Source organism: Spodoptera frugiperda, chromosome 8, assembly GCF_023101765.2.
Source record: "Spodoptera frugiperda isolate SF20-4 chromosome 8, AGI-APGP_CSIRO_Sfru_2.0, whole genome shotgun sequence".
Classification (NCBI taxonomy): Eukaryota; Metazoa; Arthropoda; class Insecta; order Lepidoptera; family Noctuidae; genus Spodoptera; species Spodoptera frugiperda.
The window spans coordinates 1,880,874-1,899,773 of NC_064219.1; the positions used below are offsets into that span (position 1 = coordinate 1,880,874).

An 18,900-nucleotide genomic window follows, 5' to 3' on the forward strand; every position below is an offset into this window, starting at 1 on the left:
TTGCCAAAGATTATGATCAGGTGGCTTTTGTTGTTTTCCTGGAGATGGATAGTGTTGGTGATTTTTTGGTACAGCATCGCCTTGGTGTGTGTGGAAAGGAAGGGTTTGATCAGGTTGAAATTTTGGTTGAGTGAAAATACTAGGTGATATTTTGAGCCTGTCCTAAAATAGGAATGATGGCATGGTATGAAAATTAAAAATCTGTTTAGTTCATCACGTAATGAAAAAATATTAGAAACGTATTTTATTTTGTTATATAAGATAACAAAGCTTAGATAAAACGAATCAAAGTTTAAAAGTGGGAGTAAATACGTCATTACTACTTTTACTGAAATGTCCCACGATATTTCCAGTCGATATTTTTATCTTTGAACGTATCTGTGTCCGTAAGAAAATAAAAATACGTGTCTAATGTCTCATAACTAATGCTATAAGACAGATCCATAAAAAGAAAATTTGTCATCTTCCCGAATATCCGATCATAGCTGAAAACGTTTTTATTTATAACAGTATAAATTATACTAAGTTATCACTTGCACAACTCTCACATTATCCTCTATTTCATTGTCTGGACTTTAAAAGAGACTATGGCCTCTGAGTTTGTTTCGGCATTTCTTCTCAGAGTAGTCGGATAGGAAATGCCGGCCTCATCTAGCTATTTGAAATATTGACGTGTAAAAGTGTTATTTTATAACCTATTTACAGAAATAAATATCATTTATCATTTATCAATGCATAAAAGAAAATACCTTTTTGCTACTTATGAGACTAAAACCTCAGAAAATTATTGCTAAAAGTAGACACAACGTGTGTAAGTAGTTGAAGACGAAATTTAAAAATCATATAAATATGTACTTCTGAAAATAAAGCAAGATTTAAACGCATATCTTCTCAGAAAAGAAGATATCAGACACCAATTGATAACCAACAGAATTTGTAAACGTGCAAGCAAACATCGTGATCTTAACCAACCGTTCACCAATAGCCAAACACGACCAATGTCCAAGCTTGGTACACCATTGCCTCAATTGTTTACCGTACATGTTCAAACGAAGTGTTTGTGAACCAATGTTTGTGGTACGTGCAACGTTTTATATTCTGCCCGCAACTGTTACACGAACAAGATACTTAAAGCTATCTTGGTCTTGGACTCGCCTTGTTTCAGCTTCCAATATGTGTGAGCATTTTGATCGTTCGTGATTTTTTAATAATAGAATATGGTTTTGCGGTTGTGTTTTGTTTGTGATATCAATGTCTTTTGAGATTTTGTTTGTTGTTTGTGATTTTGTTAAGCGTATGTTTTGCTATTTTTAGTAAAGGAAAGATGTAGAATAGATTCAGGCGTTACTACAAGCGGAATTCTCTTTTTTATTATTTTATTTTTAGTAAATGTGGAAGATTATTAGATATATCTCTTTTGGTTATGAATTGGAATTTTAGTGGGCCATACTCCCGTTACTTGTCGGCTCCTATTCTAATATTTTTAAATAGGTATATTTAAAAATGTAATTTTAGAGCATTTTAAATAATATATAAATCATTATAATATGTAAATAATTATTATACGAGACTACACAAGAAACACATTTGAATTTGCTAACCAATTTTCTTTTATGCTGGTCAAAGTCATTTAATGACCTGCAGTTAAACAAAAAAGATACCTACGAAAAAACACATTTCAAAGTTTTAAAACTCAGACTGTTTTCAACAAAAATTATTTTACAATACTTTGACATATGAAAACATTATACACACCATTTATTTTTAAATGTATTTACTTAAGTTATATCTGAACTTGACACCATCTAAGAAGTTTTTAGTGGTCTGAATAAAAATGGTATTTGCACAAACTCCTTTATATAAAACATAGAATACTCATATTGATTTCATTTTTTACAAGTCTGAAGCACTAGTAATATAGTTATAGCTATTATTCTTAAGAAAATAAAATAGAAAAAGCATTATCTAGAATAAAAAAATATTTTGATATTATAGCTTTTGTAAGACATACTAAATTATCGAGATCTTTAACGAGTTCCTCGTCAAATAATTACGTGATTAAGCCGAAAAACATAATGTCACCTAACCCGTATAAAGAAAAGAAATAAAAAGAATCATACTCATTATTCCTTGGATTAATACAAAACTTCAGGTCTTTTACGTACTTATTTTTCTAATTAAAAATGTTCGATCCAATCTTACCCTCTCGATTTTGAAATGAGAACGTAGAAAAATAAAAAAAAGGTTTTTACGTTCGCGGATCTAGTGAGATCTCTTCTGATAGCTGCTATGCCCTCTCTAGTCAAAAACCCTTCAGAGAAAACCAGCGCTGTAGCGAACTAAAGCACCCTCAAAATCTCCTATAGATTGGACAATGCAACTCAACAACTTTTGGCCGAAACTGAATAAATAGATAAAGCCGCTTTTTAATTATTCAAATGATGTTCCACTGCCATCCTCGGTTCCCAACTTCGGGATAATGAATGACGAAGCAAATTGGACTTTATAATACAACTGTCAAAGTTCAATTTTGGTTTAGCGATGATTTTGAATAGAACCGAGCCATTTCCTTTTGCGATATCGGTACTTTATAAAGCGTTTTGCCAGTTTGTGCTTGCAGTTTGGGAGTAATATCGTTTTTGAGCAATTTTGTATGACTACAAAAAGATTGGATTAGGTGTGTTGATTACTTCATTTGCATAGTGTCGTTAGTAAAATAAACGAGAGAGGTGGTACAGAATTTTAGTGTTATTCCAAAAGTGTTACTAGAGTATCGTTTGTACGTTCCTTTATAGTACTAGTAGGCAATTCGAGAGCTTGGCTTAATTTTAGGGTTCACTTTAGATTCTATCTCAGTGCCATTATTACATTAATTTCAAATGAATGGAAGTTTGAATAGTATTCAGAATGGATATCGATTGATGTTAGACTTAGCATTACAATTTGTACGCGCTATTTCGGTACAGTTGTGGGTGACATTTGAAGTACATTATTAAATATACTTGCTTAATTCATATGGTATTTACACATTTTGGTAAAGGTATTTATATACGTTGTTCATAGGTATAGTAAAAACATGTGTTTTTTAAAGGGGAAATACACTTTTCATTGATAAATTAATATCGATGTTATTTCTTTGATTAGTTATCAGTTCTCTAAACGGGGTCTTCTCAAATCTTACTGCCGCACTCATCAAACATTAAATAATTACATAAATTATTCCTTAGTAACGATTTTGCATCGAAAACAATTGCTAATGACTGAATTAATTAACCATGAAAACAGTCTAAGTACGGCGATTAAGTACTAACAGCATTTTTCATATAAACTTTAATAAAACACATTTTTTATTTCAATAACACTGCTTGAACTAAATCTCAATCCACCGTAACAGTAGTTAACTACCACAAAACAAACAAAACATTCATTGTATCGAAACAAATAAATCAAAACCTCATCCGAACCACTGGAATTGAACTGCCAACGGGCAACAGCGAACAATCTCTACAAAATGTTAACTTTAATAAAATTTTAAACTATCCTGAATAACTCTTGCTGCCCCCGTTCAAATACCATCGACGCGGACGTCTAAACATCAAAGGCTGAATTAGAAGAGCCTTAATTCTATTTCCCCTGCGTTTGCAGTGAATAGTCAAATTTTGGCTATTTCTGGGATGCCGACATCAGTAATAGTAGCGACGAAATAGGATTTATTCGAACACATCCACACCGGAAAGGTTTCTAAATAAGATTATGGGATTCGAGTGGAGCTGGCTCCTAGACTATAAGGAGCGATGACAGTTTTAAGATTGACCGTAGGAGTCAGCTCCTGAGGTTTGGGTTATTTCGGGTAATGTTTTGTTTTAACGAAGGGTATTGTTTGGTCAAATATCCAAAGACTGCTCTCTCAAAATAGATTTTGCTTTTTCAACTCATTAACTCATTGTGTAACCATTTACAATGGTCTTTATAATAATAATCAGTAGAGATGAGGACGGGGTATGTCAATTAAAAATCTGTTTAGTCCGTCAGTTAGGTAACGAAAAAATTTTAGACACGTATTTTTTAATTTTGCAAAATTAGATAACAATACTTAGATAAAATAAATCAAAGTTTAGCAGTGGGAGGAAATACGTAATTTCTACGAAATCATCAAATGTACCTAGAAATGACATCACAATATTTCAAATTAAATATTTAAAAGTATTTGTTCCCGTAAAAAAAAAAATAGATTAAAATAAAATTCAGTCATTTAAAGAATATGGTAATTCTAATATTTTATTTCATTGAAGTTCCTAAAGTAACCATCGCGACCTCCCTCACTCATATCAGCCCACAAAAAACAATATCAATAGTCGACACCTCCACAAAAAGCCAATATTAACCCTATCCCCAAGGTTTTTAGTAACAAATCGAATGGCAACATTATTCAAAGGTCTAAATATAGCCCGAAACCGCTCTACTACTAACATTTGCGACACGAAGCGACATTCGGAAATTAATAGCGTTTCCGCGACGCAACGGCGACGAGAACCGATTTCCATTGCAACCATATCCAATACTGGGGATATTCAATAATATCACCACATAGACGTTTAGTTCGCATGCATGTTTCATGATCTCAGATGGCGCTGAGGAAATTCTGCGGAAAGTAAAACGGACTTGATATTGTGAGCTGATTGAAGTGTTAGGTTTAGTTTCTTGTGATATCTTTTTTAAGTCTTTGACTGACAATAGAAAACTGTTGATGGCAAACCCTCCGCTAATGTCGGTCACTGGTGACCACCACAACGTTCGTACGACGTAGAAACAATAATTTAAGTGATAACTGAAATTCGGCTCTTATACAATCAGCCTTAAATCTGTTGCCCGTAAGTATTTGACAGTTGCTCCGTGCGGAATCAAAACCGCTACATGATGTACGACACAGTCACCGCGCCAACTGCAGTCATCGTGCAGCATTATTTAAGGTTATCTTTTATCAAAGGACGCTTAGAAAGAAGAATATACTCTAAAAATCATTTAAGATTCTGTCTCTAAAAGACTCACAGAAAGAACTATAGATAGACCCTCTTAATACCAGCACTAAAACACCCTGTAAAACAAACAAACAGCGCAAAAGGCTTCTATAAAGTAATTAGGTGTTCCCATTTTACAACAAGTGCTAAGCTCAACGATATTTTATTTAGACTTAAAGAACGTTTTAAATCACTTAAAAGAACAGTGACTTGTTAGAGTAGTGCGGATAAACTGTGTTCGGGCTAACACAAATACGGTACGCTTTTACGGTACATTGTCTCATTGCATCCGGGTGGGCAGGAATGGACGCACGGACGTCCGGATGGCAAAGACGTCACTTATCCTCCCTGTTACAGCAGCCGATTTATTGTTTGAACTTCTTAGTACTGTTTTAGTATTCTTCTGTGTTTTGTGCGGATGTTTTGTTTGGTTTTTAGTTTAGTTCTAGGCAGTAGAGGTTGGTTGGTTTGGCGTTGATATAGGGGTAATTTTTTATTAAATATTAAATAATCAGTAAATTATTTTGAACCAATTTTTTTTTCTTAAAAGAGTGTTACCCAAACCTACGACTTGGGTAACACTCTTTTAAACGTTAACGTTTATAAAGAACATGACACCTAGACCCGGAACAATAATTTGTGGATCACACAAAGAGTTGCTCCCCGAAGGAATCGAACCCGCCCCACGTTGTACGGCAGCCGGTTGCCCAGCCACCGCACCAACCGTGGACTCAGTTATTGGTTAAAAGGCTTGGCTTTATTTGCTTGCTATTTCACATTCACAATGCTTTAGTTTTCAATTCATGTTCCATAATATATGTACATCGACTTATTCCCTGGAGAAATAACATACGTGGTAACATTTTAAAATCCGAATTCTATATTCAATCCAATCCATAAAATCCATTTTCAAATTAAAAAATAAAAATATGTATAACAGACAGATCTGATATTGAAATTCAAATCCTTGCGATCGAGAAAATCCAAGAAAGATGTGGAACAAAAACAGAGATAAATCAGCCTTTATAAAATACTGGTTTGGGCCTAAAAATACAAGGCTCAAAATGTAAGGAAATTGTGGGTCCAACACTATGTTTTTATTGGGAGAGAAGATCACTTTTATTTTTAGGTTATCGGAGTGGTACAGTCGATTTGAGATTAGGTTATTTTTGTTCTGATTTTAGTTGTGTTAGAATATTTAAATGCGGGAAAGTCATGTTTCGGCACGAATGGGCCGGCTCAACCGGAGTGATGCCACGGCCTCGCAGAAAATCGACGTGAAACAACGCTTGCGTTGTGTTTCGTTGTGTGAGGTTACCGGATGCCCAATAACCCCACTTTCCAATCTTCCCAATCCCTGATTCCCCAACAACCCTTAAATTCCTAACCCCCAAAGGTTGGCAACGCAAGTGTATTTCAAGTGTCCATGGGCGGCGGCGATTGCTTACCATCAGGTGATCCGTCTGCACGTTTTTCGGCTTGTTCCGTACAAAATCGTTTCACATAAAAAATCTTTTTGTGTTTGAAATTAATTTCATTGATTCCCATAACGTTTCAATCAGAATGTATGATCTACTTTTGACCCAAACTGTACATTACACTAGTCTTGTTTTCAGGACTTTATAAAATGTATAAGCGTCTCGTATAACTAGAGAAATTAACGTTAAATCTTTGTAATCCTCTTGAATCTTTCAACACTGAAAAGGTGAGAATTTATAATTAGAAGAAAACAAGTTTGTTTTCAAGTTAATGTTATGTAAGAAATAACAAGACTGAAATTCTAAGGAGCTACTGGAAATTAAACAATTTGATATAGAAGACAATTTTGACTATCAGTTTAGAAAAATCGTTAAACAAAAACGTGTTTTTGGAGTTTTGAATATTGTTTATCGAACTGAATAAAATATTATTACTACTTTTCTCTATCTATAAAAATCTGAATATGAGGTAGATCTCTGGTTCAGAGTTTAAATTTAATATCAACGTGTAGCTCCACAAATTGTTGTTTCGGGTTTGAGTGTCATGTGTATATAAACTTGTATGTTTGTAAATACACCCACACCGCACATGAGGAAATCCTAGAGTGAGGCAACTTTTTTTTTAAGTATTCGAGCACAGACTCACCTACCTACTCTGTTAAAGATAATATTTTCAGAAAAACATGTACATAAACCTCATAAACCCCACACACATATACTCAAAACTACATAAAAATAAAACCTCACGTCTTATTTTTTATTTCACAAAGCTAGATTCCTTTATAAGTCTCCTCAGTCCGAGGACCAGGGCGTATCTTGACATGTCCTTGCGACTCGCAACTCTTTTGCACAGTTGAGCGCAAAAAGTACTTACGTTCACTTGGGCGACGAGACGCTAGCGACCAACGGGTCTAATTCGCAGGAACGTACTGTGTTATATTTTATGTGTTATGAAATTCTTTTTTGATTTTTTGTTAGACATGTATATTTTTTTTATTTTGTCATATAAGATAACTATATACTTAGATATAATGAAACAAAGTTTAGGAGTGGGAGCAAATACGTATTTTCTACGTATAAAATGTACCTAAAAGTGACGACATGCAATATTTCAAATCGATATATCTGCAAAAGTATTTGTTTCCGTAAGAAAATAAAAATTACGAGTCTAATATTTTAAAATAATCTACAAGACGGAGACACCAATAGCCTATAAGTGGCCACTACTGACCAAAGGTCTCTCCCACGAGAATGTTTCAGCATTAATTAATTAAATTAATCTTTAACGTACACAATACATGATATAATAGTGGTACATAAAACAAACTTAATGCCATAATATGGCATTCTCTACCGGTCAACTTTAGGGCTTAAAGTGAAACCATCACCACGCTTGCTTAATGCGGGTTGACAAGACGGACATTAAAATAAGAATTAGTCATAGCAATACATGACTATGCCATTTAATTCTCTTCAAGGATAGGCAGAGATAGCAGAGAAACATATACCTAAATACTTTTCGACATACATTCTGCCTTGTCGCCAACCAAATGGAAAAGATATTTTACTCCGAAACAGAATGCTTTGGCGTAAAATTGTATTCCTTTTTATAACCTAGTTATAACGGTCGTATAGAATACATTGTTGTCCTAGCGGGGAACGTATTGCAGTGTACAGGAATGGGTTCCGTATGTTGTGTATAATTTTATGTTGAAATAATTTGTATGTTTGTATGTTTATGTTCGTTCGTGCGTTATTAGTGATGTGTAATTCGATGATCGGATGACAAACATGACACATTAGACACAGATTAGGGCTGATCCCTGATCCGGAGCTGCGGACTAACTAGTAAGTTTCCCGAGCTCCGGCTTAAAAAGTAGGAGTGAGAATGGGGTGGTTTTTAGTCAGTAAAAGACTCTCTTTCGCCTAGACCAATGCGGGAGAAGTCATTGAATTATTTTCCTACCTCAAAAAACGTATAATAAAATATCTTTTGGTTGAAAATTGAATAAATTATATCGATGTATGTGAAATCAAATAATTCGGATCAGAATTTGGTTATTAATTCACCTCCTGTGACAATAGTATTAAGTATTAGTGCTAACAAAAGTAATATAACCTTTTTTTAATTATAAATTTAATATTATTTTAATTCCATGAATACTTAATTCCGAAACACAAGCCAACACAACAAAACTGCAAGGTTTTGCAGTTTACGATACTCTAAAATTTTTAGTTCAACGACAAACGACTATTTAATAGTCTGTAGTCGCCGAACAACTCTTTACAACGACTACAAAGTTCTTACAGTTTGGCCGCCATCTTGTTTAACTATGGCATTCTTATAAATGGACTAGATTTTATCTCTAGTAAAGAATTCTCATTAAAGCAAGTCATAGTTATGAGTTTAAATAAAAATGAAGCTAAAGGACTTTGTTATAAAGTGTAGATTTATTTGACTGGAAAAATGGAGTGAAATTAATTATGTTTTATTAAACACAGAATGCTCTCATTTTTTAAATTGCAATCTTCCATTTTTGAAATTATTAAAACTAAATAAAACAAAAATTCTTTACTGCCTGTACATTAGTGTTCCAATTTTAAATGTTTACTCAAATGTTTTTAGCGATACTTTCCATGTAATTTTGAAAACGCTCACCCATCCACAAATTGACCTCACCATAAATTGCTTAACCTTGTCTCATGATAACTTCAAATTTCTTATAACGCATTTTATTAAAATAAATACTAATCTAATATATTTGTTCTTGTCTACAGTGCCGATGACGCAAGTGGTGGCCGTGGCCGGCGAGCCTGTCTACCTGCCGTGCGACATCGCGACACAGGATGAAGATGACGCCGTCTTACTAGTACTGTGGTATCGAGAGGATCTTGGTACCCCTATTTATAGGTAAGTGACTCCATCATGCATCATCACACTTTTTATTCCCAAAAGGGTAAGCAGAGTTGCACATTACGACATGTAAACAGAATGAAACGACATTTTTCCTTAAAATAATTATGGTATTTTCAGATTTGATTACATTTTGTTCACGTTCGTAGTAAAAATATTCCAATCAATAGACTTGTGTACTGAATAAATCTAATTCGTCCATCACTTACAATAACAAAAAATAGTTTTTTTATTTTTTTATTTTTTTTTTTCGTAACGTAAATTAAGTGAATTTTGACGACAATACGACGCTTTTTAAAATTCTAAATAGATCACGCAATTAACAAAGTCCTAAGGAATATCCATAATCAATTAATCATAGATACTCGTAGGTACGTTTCGGATCAATGACCCCAGCTCACACTGTCTACTCCAATGAGATGACGTCTAAAAATTTTCAGCCTAACTGACAACATTTACTTAGACAACATAACTGAAAATATTCTATAATCAAAACCTATTTTTATAGAACAAAAACAAGGTCAAACACAAAACTAAACTTTATTTTAATATTATTAAAGATCTTTATTCAAAAACATCATATTTCAACAAAATCTAACTTTGGCAACAGTATTCCAAATGTCTAAATTTTAATACTAATTCTGTATGAAGTCGGTGAGACCTTAAAGTTTGTCAAGTTCGTCACAAAGTCGATTCGAAGTAATTTCAATAACCATTTTAATTTTCAAAACACATTTTGGGTCTATCTTGAGGTATGGCTGACGACTGATAGCATACATTTCAGTTTTTAGTCTTAGCTGAAATACATTGATACTGAACCGGAGCTGCGGACTGCCTAGCAGGTTAACAGGGCTCCGGCTCGAAAAGCGGCGTAGGAACGGGGTAGTTTTTAGTCAGTAAGAATCCGACACAACCTCTAGACTCGCCTACGTCATTGGTAGTAAAAAACAGAAATAAATTAATGTTTAAATGAAGTTCTTTGTAAGGCGTCTGGCCACAAGTGCTATAGCCAAGCTAAAGGTTATAGGTTAGATTCCTGAGTCGGACAAACTATACAACAGCTGATGATAAGTGAGTGTAACATTGTATTATATGGACACTTCTGCTTGCCTCGTCATGAATTAAAATTTGTGATGTTATATTAAGTTAAATTAAAAACTATTTGATTTTGGAAACCAAAAACCTCGTCCTTAATTATTGCTCTTTGATCCAAATATACCAAGCACGCAATTTATTAATGAAACCCTTTGAAATAAAACAATTTTATCGTTCGATACGATATTTTGCTTCACACTCGAATAAGTTCTGAATGCATCGACTGTTTTTGCAAAAAGTATCGAATTCCACCTTTGACGTAAACGCTAAGGGGAACCTGAAGTTATATGCTTAGGTTGGTACACGTTTCTCGCTTTGGCACAGTGCTACCAACATAACGTATACGAATGAACAGTGGCAGATTTTATACAGTTACGTTACTTGTAAACGCATCTGGTGTTTCGGGTGTCCATAGGCGGCGGCGATTCCTTACCATCAGGTAATTTTGATCATGGTAAACGAGTCTGCTCGTTTTATACCAAAAAAAAACTAAACTTTGATTAAAAACATGCTTAATTACCTTCATTAGTTCTATAGGATACATCGCTATGATAAACACATAGCCTTTACTGACTACCTATAAAGAACTCTAGACCGACGAAGCTTGCAGTGCCTCAAACATTTTCTTAGAATCCCAGTTTTTGCTAAAGACGAGATGTCTAAAAGGGTCGTGATGTCTATGCTTCGTTGAACACAACCTATTTGAAGAATAAACGTACCTTTTCGGTAAAATAAGGGCATAGTTTCATTATGTCATTATTCTTTTCCTTTGTTCTACAATTTGGGTTTGTTAAAGATTATTTTTGATTCGATGGTCACAAATGTCACTGCTTAGCAATGGAGATTCGATTGTTATACATGACGTTATGTTATACAAAAAGCCTCGTCAACTTTAACGATATAAATAATGTGAAAATTTTGATTTTATTCAGTTACGTTACGCGTCTTATGTAAATAGGCAGAATCTGTTGCAATACACCGGGCACAATGACACTATTATCATACTAATATTATAAATGTGAAAGATTGTTTGTTTATTCGTCAATCACTCAGAAAATACTGAACGAATTTTGATGGCATGAGGCATGATTTGAATTTGGTGGAAGGATACTTTTTATCCCAAGGAACGCGGGTGAAACCGCTAGAAAAACAAAACCTAGTACTAATAATAAAATTAACACGAGCAAGTTTTTCACTTAAACAAACACATAAGATTCACAAATGAAATAAACAAACGAGAAATAAAAATGATAACAGCAGAGTAAACGCCTCATTCACTTAGCAAAAGAACAAGCGAAACTTGAAGATAAAAGAATTTAAAACAAATAACTCCTTTTAAACTCTTATAAGGATGCTGCGGGAATGCTCACGAAGATGGTTAAACATTCGCGCTATGCACTTTTGTTACAAAGCAGAGTTGAACAGTTTACAATCTGCTATTTTGATTTGTGAGCGAAATTTATCTTTGTTTCATTTTACCTTTGCCTTTTAATTCACTTTTCTTTTCTTTTGGACTTTTTCAATCAGATTAGAGTTCGTTTTAAGTATCGGAGAGTGCTGCTTAATAATTTCCTACAAAACCTTTGAGAAGGGATTGTAGGCCTTTACTAGCTATAAAAGTGAGCTCATACCCTGTCTATATACAAAACTTCATAAAAATCCGTTCAGTAGATTCAGCGTGATTGACGGAAAAACATTCACTTTCACATTTATAATATTAGTGTGATAGTGTGATTTGCTACACAGCTGTGACCACTGACCATCACACACCCATTCGTTTCCCAAGGAACCACATAAAACAATCCTGTTCCACTGCACTTTGGAGCAGAGTCCGAAACTTGTACTGAACTAAAATAAAGATAAACTTTCGCAGTCCATCCGTTTCGAAACGGTCAGCCATTATTTTCAATACATCCAATGCCTTTAGAAAGAGAAAATAGAATCCGTATAACTGACAAAATTATCGTAAAGAAAGCTAAAAGAAATAATCGTACCTAATATTGTCGACTTTATTCCAATTTATTTAGGGACTATGTTGTGTTTCTTATTCTTTTGTTCATATCTCTAAACGATGATGCGGAAACAGCTGTAGAAATTAGATTTGCGAATTTGTTCTAGAAGTGTTTGTATAAGAGATTTTATTAAGCAATTGGATTTTTTTGAGATTCATAAGGTATTGATGTGAAATAATTGCAAAACAAAGAAAGTCTTGACCTAATTTTGTTACAATATTACCAGAAAAATAACGTCTTTTTATCTATCTATAATGGAAAATCGAAACACTTTTTAAAAGATGGATCCTAGCCATTTTCCGGTTAAAACATCCTACAAGTCTAATTTCGAAATTATTTTAATTGAAACAATTTCTGTAGGTACCATTCCCAAGATGAATATTCCAGTCGTAGCTTAACAAGGTTCTCATTCAAATAAATGAAACAAAATAGTAGAGAGATACACACAGCAATTATCGTAACTGTCAAGGCCGGCCGAAACAAGCGAATTTTAGCTGAAATACGGCTATAAATAGTAAATATCACTGAAAGATAATATTATTGCCTTTATATACTTCTCTGTACTTTGAAGAATATAACGACTCGACTAATTAATAAAATTCTAAGGTTTCTGTAACACAATCTGTAGTTATAGACACAAGTTCTTAGTTAAAATAGATAGGCTTCCTTCTCAAACTCCTGAACAAGAACAACTTGAAACTTGGCAAGGGCTCCAGTTTAATCAGTTAATTTCATTTTCAGATATATATAGGATAGTTTTGATTGCCGCTTTGTACGAGAACTGTTTTGTTTTCGTATAAAAAATCTATATGGCAAGTTTTTTGGCGGCCCGCCATGGAAGTAAAGCTTTTTGATAATTGGAAGGCGATTAGTTTATTGGGTTATTTGTTTATTGATGAGACTTGTTCGTGGATGAAGTTGGAAACAGAAGCTAGATTTTTGGAAGATTGTTGTTTTTATTTTTACATCTAGTGTTGTTGTGTTGTGGGGCCAAAGATTTTTGGAGGATTTTTTTAATTGCTATCCCGTGCGCAAAGAGCCATCAGGTCACCACAGATTGGATAAACTAGGCCTGATGCCGACCCGAAGCTGGAGATTGCCTACGGGTTGACGGTGCTAACGGGTTACCGAAACTCCGGCTCAAAAAGCCAGAGTAGAAACTGGGTAGTTTTTAGTCAGTAAGAGACATTCCGTTTCGCCTCGCCTAAGCCGAGAAGAAAAACCCACTGCATGATTTTTCCCACTCATAAAAAGCCTAATGAATTGACTATGCTATTGCTATGATTATAGGTACCACCTCTTAATCAAGATTCTTTCATTTGACTAAACAACAGAGATATGAAAACTTCAAATCTTAAGAAAATATACAGTATTTTTAAGAACTACACATTATAAACATCTATTTTCTTACAGTGTCGACGCCCGAGAACGAGACTTCGGTGTCGCAGAGCGCTGGTCAGATGAGAGTGTGTTCGCGTCCAGAGCATACTTCCTCCCCGAGAGAAGACCAGCGGAGCTGGGAGTAGACCGAGTGAAGGCTTCAGATCAAGGAGTCTACCGGTGTAGAGTGGACTTCAAACAAGCCCAGACTCGGAATTCCAGAGTCAATTTGACGGTTATAGGTAGGTGTATTTTAATAAGGTTTTATTTAATTTGTGATTTTTGAATATATGTTATTAAATTATTGTTTTTCAAACGTTCATACATTAGTATGTATTATTATTTTTTATTAATAATTTACACGTACTCGAATTTATTAAAAACACCTGTAGGTTTTTTTTTAAATAAGTACTTACTGTTTATCCTAAGTCGGTATTTATTTATTTTCACTATATTGTTTTGTGTAACATCTCATTCTTATTTCCTTATAAACAGGTACACAAATGCCATATTGACAAACTATAATAATATTATTTATCAATTATCAAACTTAATTAATTTACTGTAATAGTAATATCCATTATAATTATATGAATTTCCATTTTCCAATATTGTGCTTAGCAACACATTGTAATATTAAATTTCATGAACAAGGATTAAGTATCCGACCAAGGCTAATATTGAATTACAGGTAGCCTACGGGCAGATCAATGGATTAATAATGTTTCGAAAAATCCTTATTCTCAGAATGCCCAATGGGCCCAGACGTCCTTGGGCGATATTCAATCATGCGTGTGGTAATGTGTTTCATGAACACAGATGAGAATATAAAGAAGTTGTCATGATGTATACATAATGAAAAAGTAGACGTTTTATTAATTTTTGGCCATGATCGTCCCACTTCAAGGAAAACACCTCTCTACTCTCCTTCCACTCCTCTCTATGCAGAGCTTTCTGCGGCCAATCCTTATCGTAGGTGTCAAGTTCGTCCCGCCATCTCCTTCTGGGCCTGCCGCGACGTCTGTTGACGTTGAGTGGGCTCCACTCAGTTGTGAGTTTTGCCCATGCTCGTCCGACATGCGGCAGACGTAACCAGAAGAGTTCCATTTTAAATTTACAGCTTTCTGACCAATTTTTACTTAGCAAAAAATTTCGGTCTGACCCAAATTCTTAATAACTCATTTGTATTATTACTTTCGTGAGACATGCTTAATTAACTATTATATTATATTACTAATTAGTATATTATTAAGTAACTGTGACGAGGAACTCAAGCCACGCTAAGGGCTTTTATTCGTAAGATTACTTAGTTTGTGAACGCTATAAATAACATTTCATTTCAACATATACATAGGCAGATGATAGAGGTAGAAATACCAAAAATAGTTACGTACAATCTTCCTTACATGAGCCATTCCATTCATTATTCTCCCATGGATTTAGTTTTCTCTACATAGCGCCACGTCTTAACGATGCTTACACACTTCCATAGCCTCATTCATATTCATGAAGAAACTACCTAACGACGAAACGTAAATATTTCGCTTCTTGGCACGACACTATTAAGGAAACTGAGAAAAAATAAGAATACCTCCCGCGTAGCAAATTGCTACGGCGTAGGCTCATGCTACGAGATTTCGTAGAACTCTAAATAAGAATCGTACTATCAAAATAATTTCAATGTGAATTAGTGTAACTTTAATTCTTAAGCTGACAAAACTATTCAACAATGCTAAAGAAAACGATTCTCGTTTAAAAAGAAAGAAAGCAATCTCACATCTTCTCTAAATAAATTTCGAACGCCCCGTTCTAAATTTAAACGCTCGACACAGATCGTTCCGCTTACGTAATTAGCCGAAAACGAACGAGCACTACAGTCTGCAAACAGGCTATCGTTACCATGGTAACGGCTCACATCTCAAGAGGAGTTGCTAGAGAATAAGATTATTCGTAGGTTTGTTGCACAAAGTACGATTCTTGGACCGAGTACAAAGGCGACGTTATTGCTATACACTCGAGGCCATAGAGTACACAAATTGATATTATTAAAATGTCTCTTTGGTAGTCGTTTTGAATGTATTCTGGAAAGCTATTGTGTTGGTATTGTGCTAGGTATTTTTGTGTGTGTTTTTTTGTATAGAAACTGTTATGAAAAAAAATTTAATATTTTTTCTTTTGTTTTGTTTTTATAGTTAATTATTAAAAAATACTGCTCTAGCTTTCTAGCATGGCTTGAAATTAGTTGAGTTTTTCGTCAGTTACGTGAGTGAACCGATATTATAATAATTAATTTAGTATGTCCCACGAAAGTTAAAAAATAATAAAATTGTTGTTCGATTATTCTACGCAATATTAAATCATTTTTGGAATTCCAGTTAGTAGTTAGAATATTGATCTGCCTTTATTATTACACAGAAAATAAATTTTATGACAAAAGACATGCGTAGGTATGTTTAATAATGAGCAGACATACTAGGCTACAATATGGGATACTTCAAGAAGGGAGTAAATAGGTTTCTTTAAGGCCAACGAAGCGCATATAATGTCCCAAGTGTTGCAAGCGTTCATAGACCACGGTAACTATACTTACCATATTCAGGTGGGCCGTGTGCTTTCTTGCAACAGTCACAGTCGTGGTATAAAATCGTCGTATCGTCACGCCTTTTATCTTAGAGGGGGTAGGCAGAGGTGCACATTATTCGTGGTATAAAAAAACATACAAAATCACTCAACCAATCATAAATGCATCACGACCCATTTGAAACATAACACACTAGTTCGATTCAATTTTACACTAAAAAAAGGCGTTTTTAAACCATTTTGCAGTAGCCATCTTGATCCATTTCCACCAATCATAAGTCGTTGAGCAAACAGTTCTGTTTTTGTTTCACTCCGCCTCGATATAAACGGATATCTAGTAGTGAAAAGACTTTGATCTCGAAATATTTCTTTGATCTTATATTTTCCTTTTGCCAAATACATCTTTACAATCTGAGATTTTCACAAAATTATTAATATAGAGAATATCTTGGGGGAATCTTTACGTTATCCGCTCTTGTTTGGGGAAATATTTTACGATAAATATTTCGTGTATTTTACTCATGTTTTAATTAAAGATTTTATGGGAACCGAACCTTTTGTTTTGTGTATTTATAGTGCCAATCAATACTATGGTATATCCACACTATTTTACACGGGATCGATTTGGCAAATTTTGATCTTTATTTATTTGTAGAAGTCCAGGGTAGGTTTAAAAGGTGAGAAAATAATGTTTGAGGCGGTGCGACGTTTGCCGGGTCTGCTAGTCTATAATATAAAAATAAGCCGGGTTTTCTTTCCTGACGCTATAACTTCAAAACACATGAACCTATTTCCACGGTTTTGTATTCGTTGGAAAGGTCTCGGACTCTGTGAGGTTTATAGCAAAGAAATATCAGGAAAGCGGGAAAACAGGCAAAGGCATTGGTGGTGAAACGGATTTCGCCGGGTTTGCTAGTAGGCTATAAAAATCACACAACGATCAATAGGAGCCAAGCAGTGGGTGAATCCGTGGGAGTAGCTTTAGATTATAATTAGAAACTTTCCTTAGCTGAGATTAATTTCGAAATAATCTATAAGGACGTACAAAGGTTGTATATTATTAAAGACAATGTCATAATGTCCTTTCTTAATGACAATTAGGACTGCCCACTCATAGATCAAACTTTGAAGAGTTAATTGAGACGGATTATGTAAAAATGTTATTAAGCTACTTATTTTATTATTCATTAAGTTTAGTTTTGAATGAATTCTAATTAATGTAGACAATGAGACATTTGTATCTATGAATGTCTACGAAAACTTTATTCTTTAAATAAATTGTACGAGAATTACATTTTTAACTATAACTTCATTCTCATTATTGAATGTTATATAGACCTTTTCTAGATTCATCATAATTGATTAAGCATTTTAGGCATATAAGCATAACATGCAAATTTTTCCAATGTTGTTTTAAATTAAGATTCAACCATTAATTCGACTAAACATGCCTTTGAAAAATCTAATTTATTATTTAGAGTTTAAAATCAAATATGAATATAAATGACCAATTAACCGAAAAACGCTTTGAACAAAAGCGAGAATCTAAAAATCTGAGCTCTAAAGTAGGCGACCCGCTCCTAATCTCATCGCCTTCCAAAAATTAAGGGAATTTCGTTTAAATCAACGGGAAGCATTATAAAATAATTGGACATAAAAGTTGTTCAATAAAAATGGAATTAATGCTAAATGAATAATAAAAAGTAAAGGAATAGGGCTATGAAAATTATATTAACGCTATTATCGACATCTTTAGCCGAGATTTTATGCTTTCAGACCGATCAGCGGAGCAATGTTAGTCGTAGTCGAAGCAAAGCGGAACAGTTTTGGAACATTTAATTTTATTTTTAGTGAAAATTCGTTTTTTTTTTTGTACATGGCCTGCCCGATTATCGAAATCGTTTTGTGAATGAGTTTCTAGGGAGTGTGCTTGTTTTTTCTTCTTTAATTAAGTTTATTAAGCATTTTTGGTCTCATTGGTATTTTTAACCTTTAAGTACCGACGTGGGGCCTGTGAGGCCGTGGCGGATGGACAAGTTGTTAGTTTTACCCCTTCCCAGCGCAGCAGAGACCCGTGTTCATCAGTAGCTGCGAGTTTAGTTGCACCGACGTCGTCGAGTGTGGTAGAAATACCAGCGAATACTGTTTTTGTAAGTTATATCGATTTAAAATAACGACGCGGCCTCTCAGGCCCGACGTCGGTACTAACGTTAGTTTTTTGTTTGAGCTATGATCAAAATAAAGTGCTTAATTTCAGAAATCAAACTGCTAATAAGAATAATGGATGTACCTGGGACATCGAGGGGTAAACCTAGTTTACCTACAGACATACAACACTATTCCAAAAGACCTCGTTTTCATATAAATTCATATAAATAGAATACTCGGTTCAGATATGCCAGATTTAGTTCAATATGAGGCGA

At 34.2% G+C, this 18,900-nt stretch overlaps 1 protein-coding gene across 3 annotated transcripts in view; it reads left to right on the forward strand.

Moving 5' to 3' along the window:
• Positions 1-18,900, forward strand: part of LOC118275583 (hemicentin-2) — a 305,982-nt gene that overhangs the window by 262,408 nt on the left and 24,674 nt on the right. For all 3 annotated transcript variants that reach the window (XM_035593592.2, XM_035593593.2, XM_050695473.1), the window contains exons 3-4: positions 9,275-9,407; positions 13,931-14,139. In XM_035593592.2, coding sequence (XP_035449485.1) covers positions 9,275-9,407; positions 13,931-14,139 — 342 coding nt within the window. The remainder of the gene's footprint in view (positions 1-9,274; positions 9,408-13,930; positions 14,140-18,900) is intronic.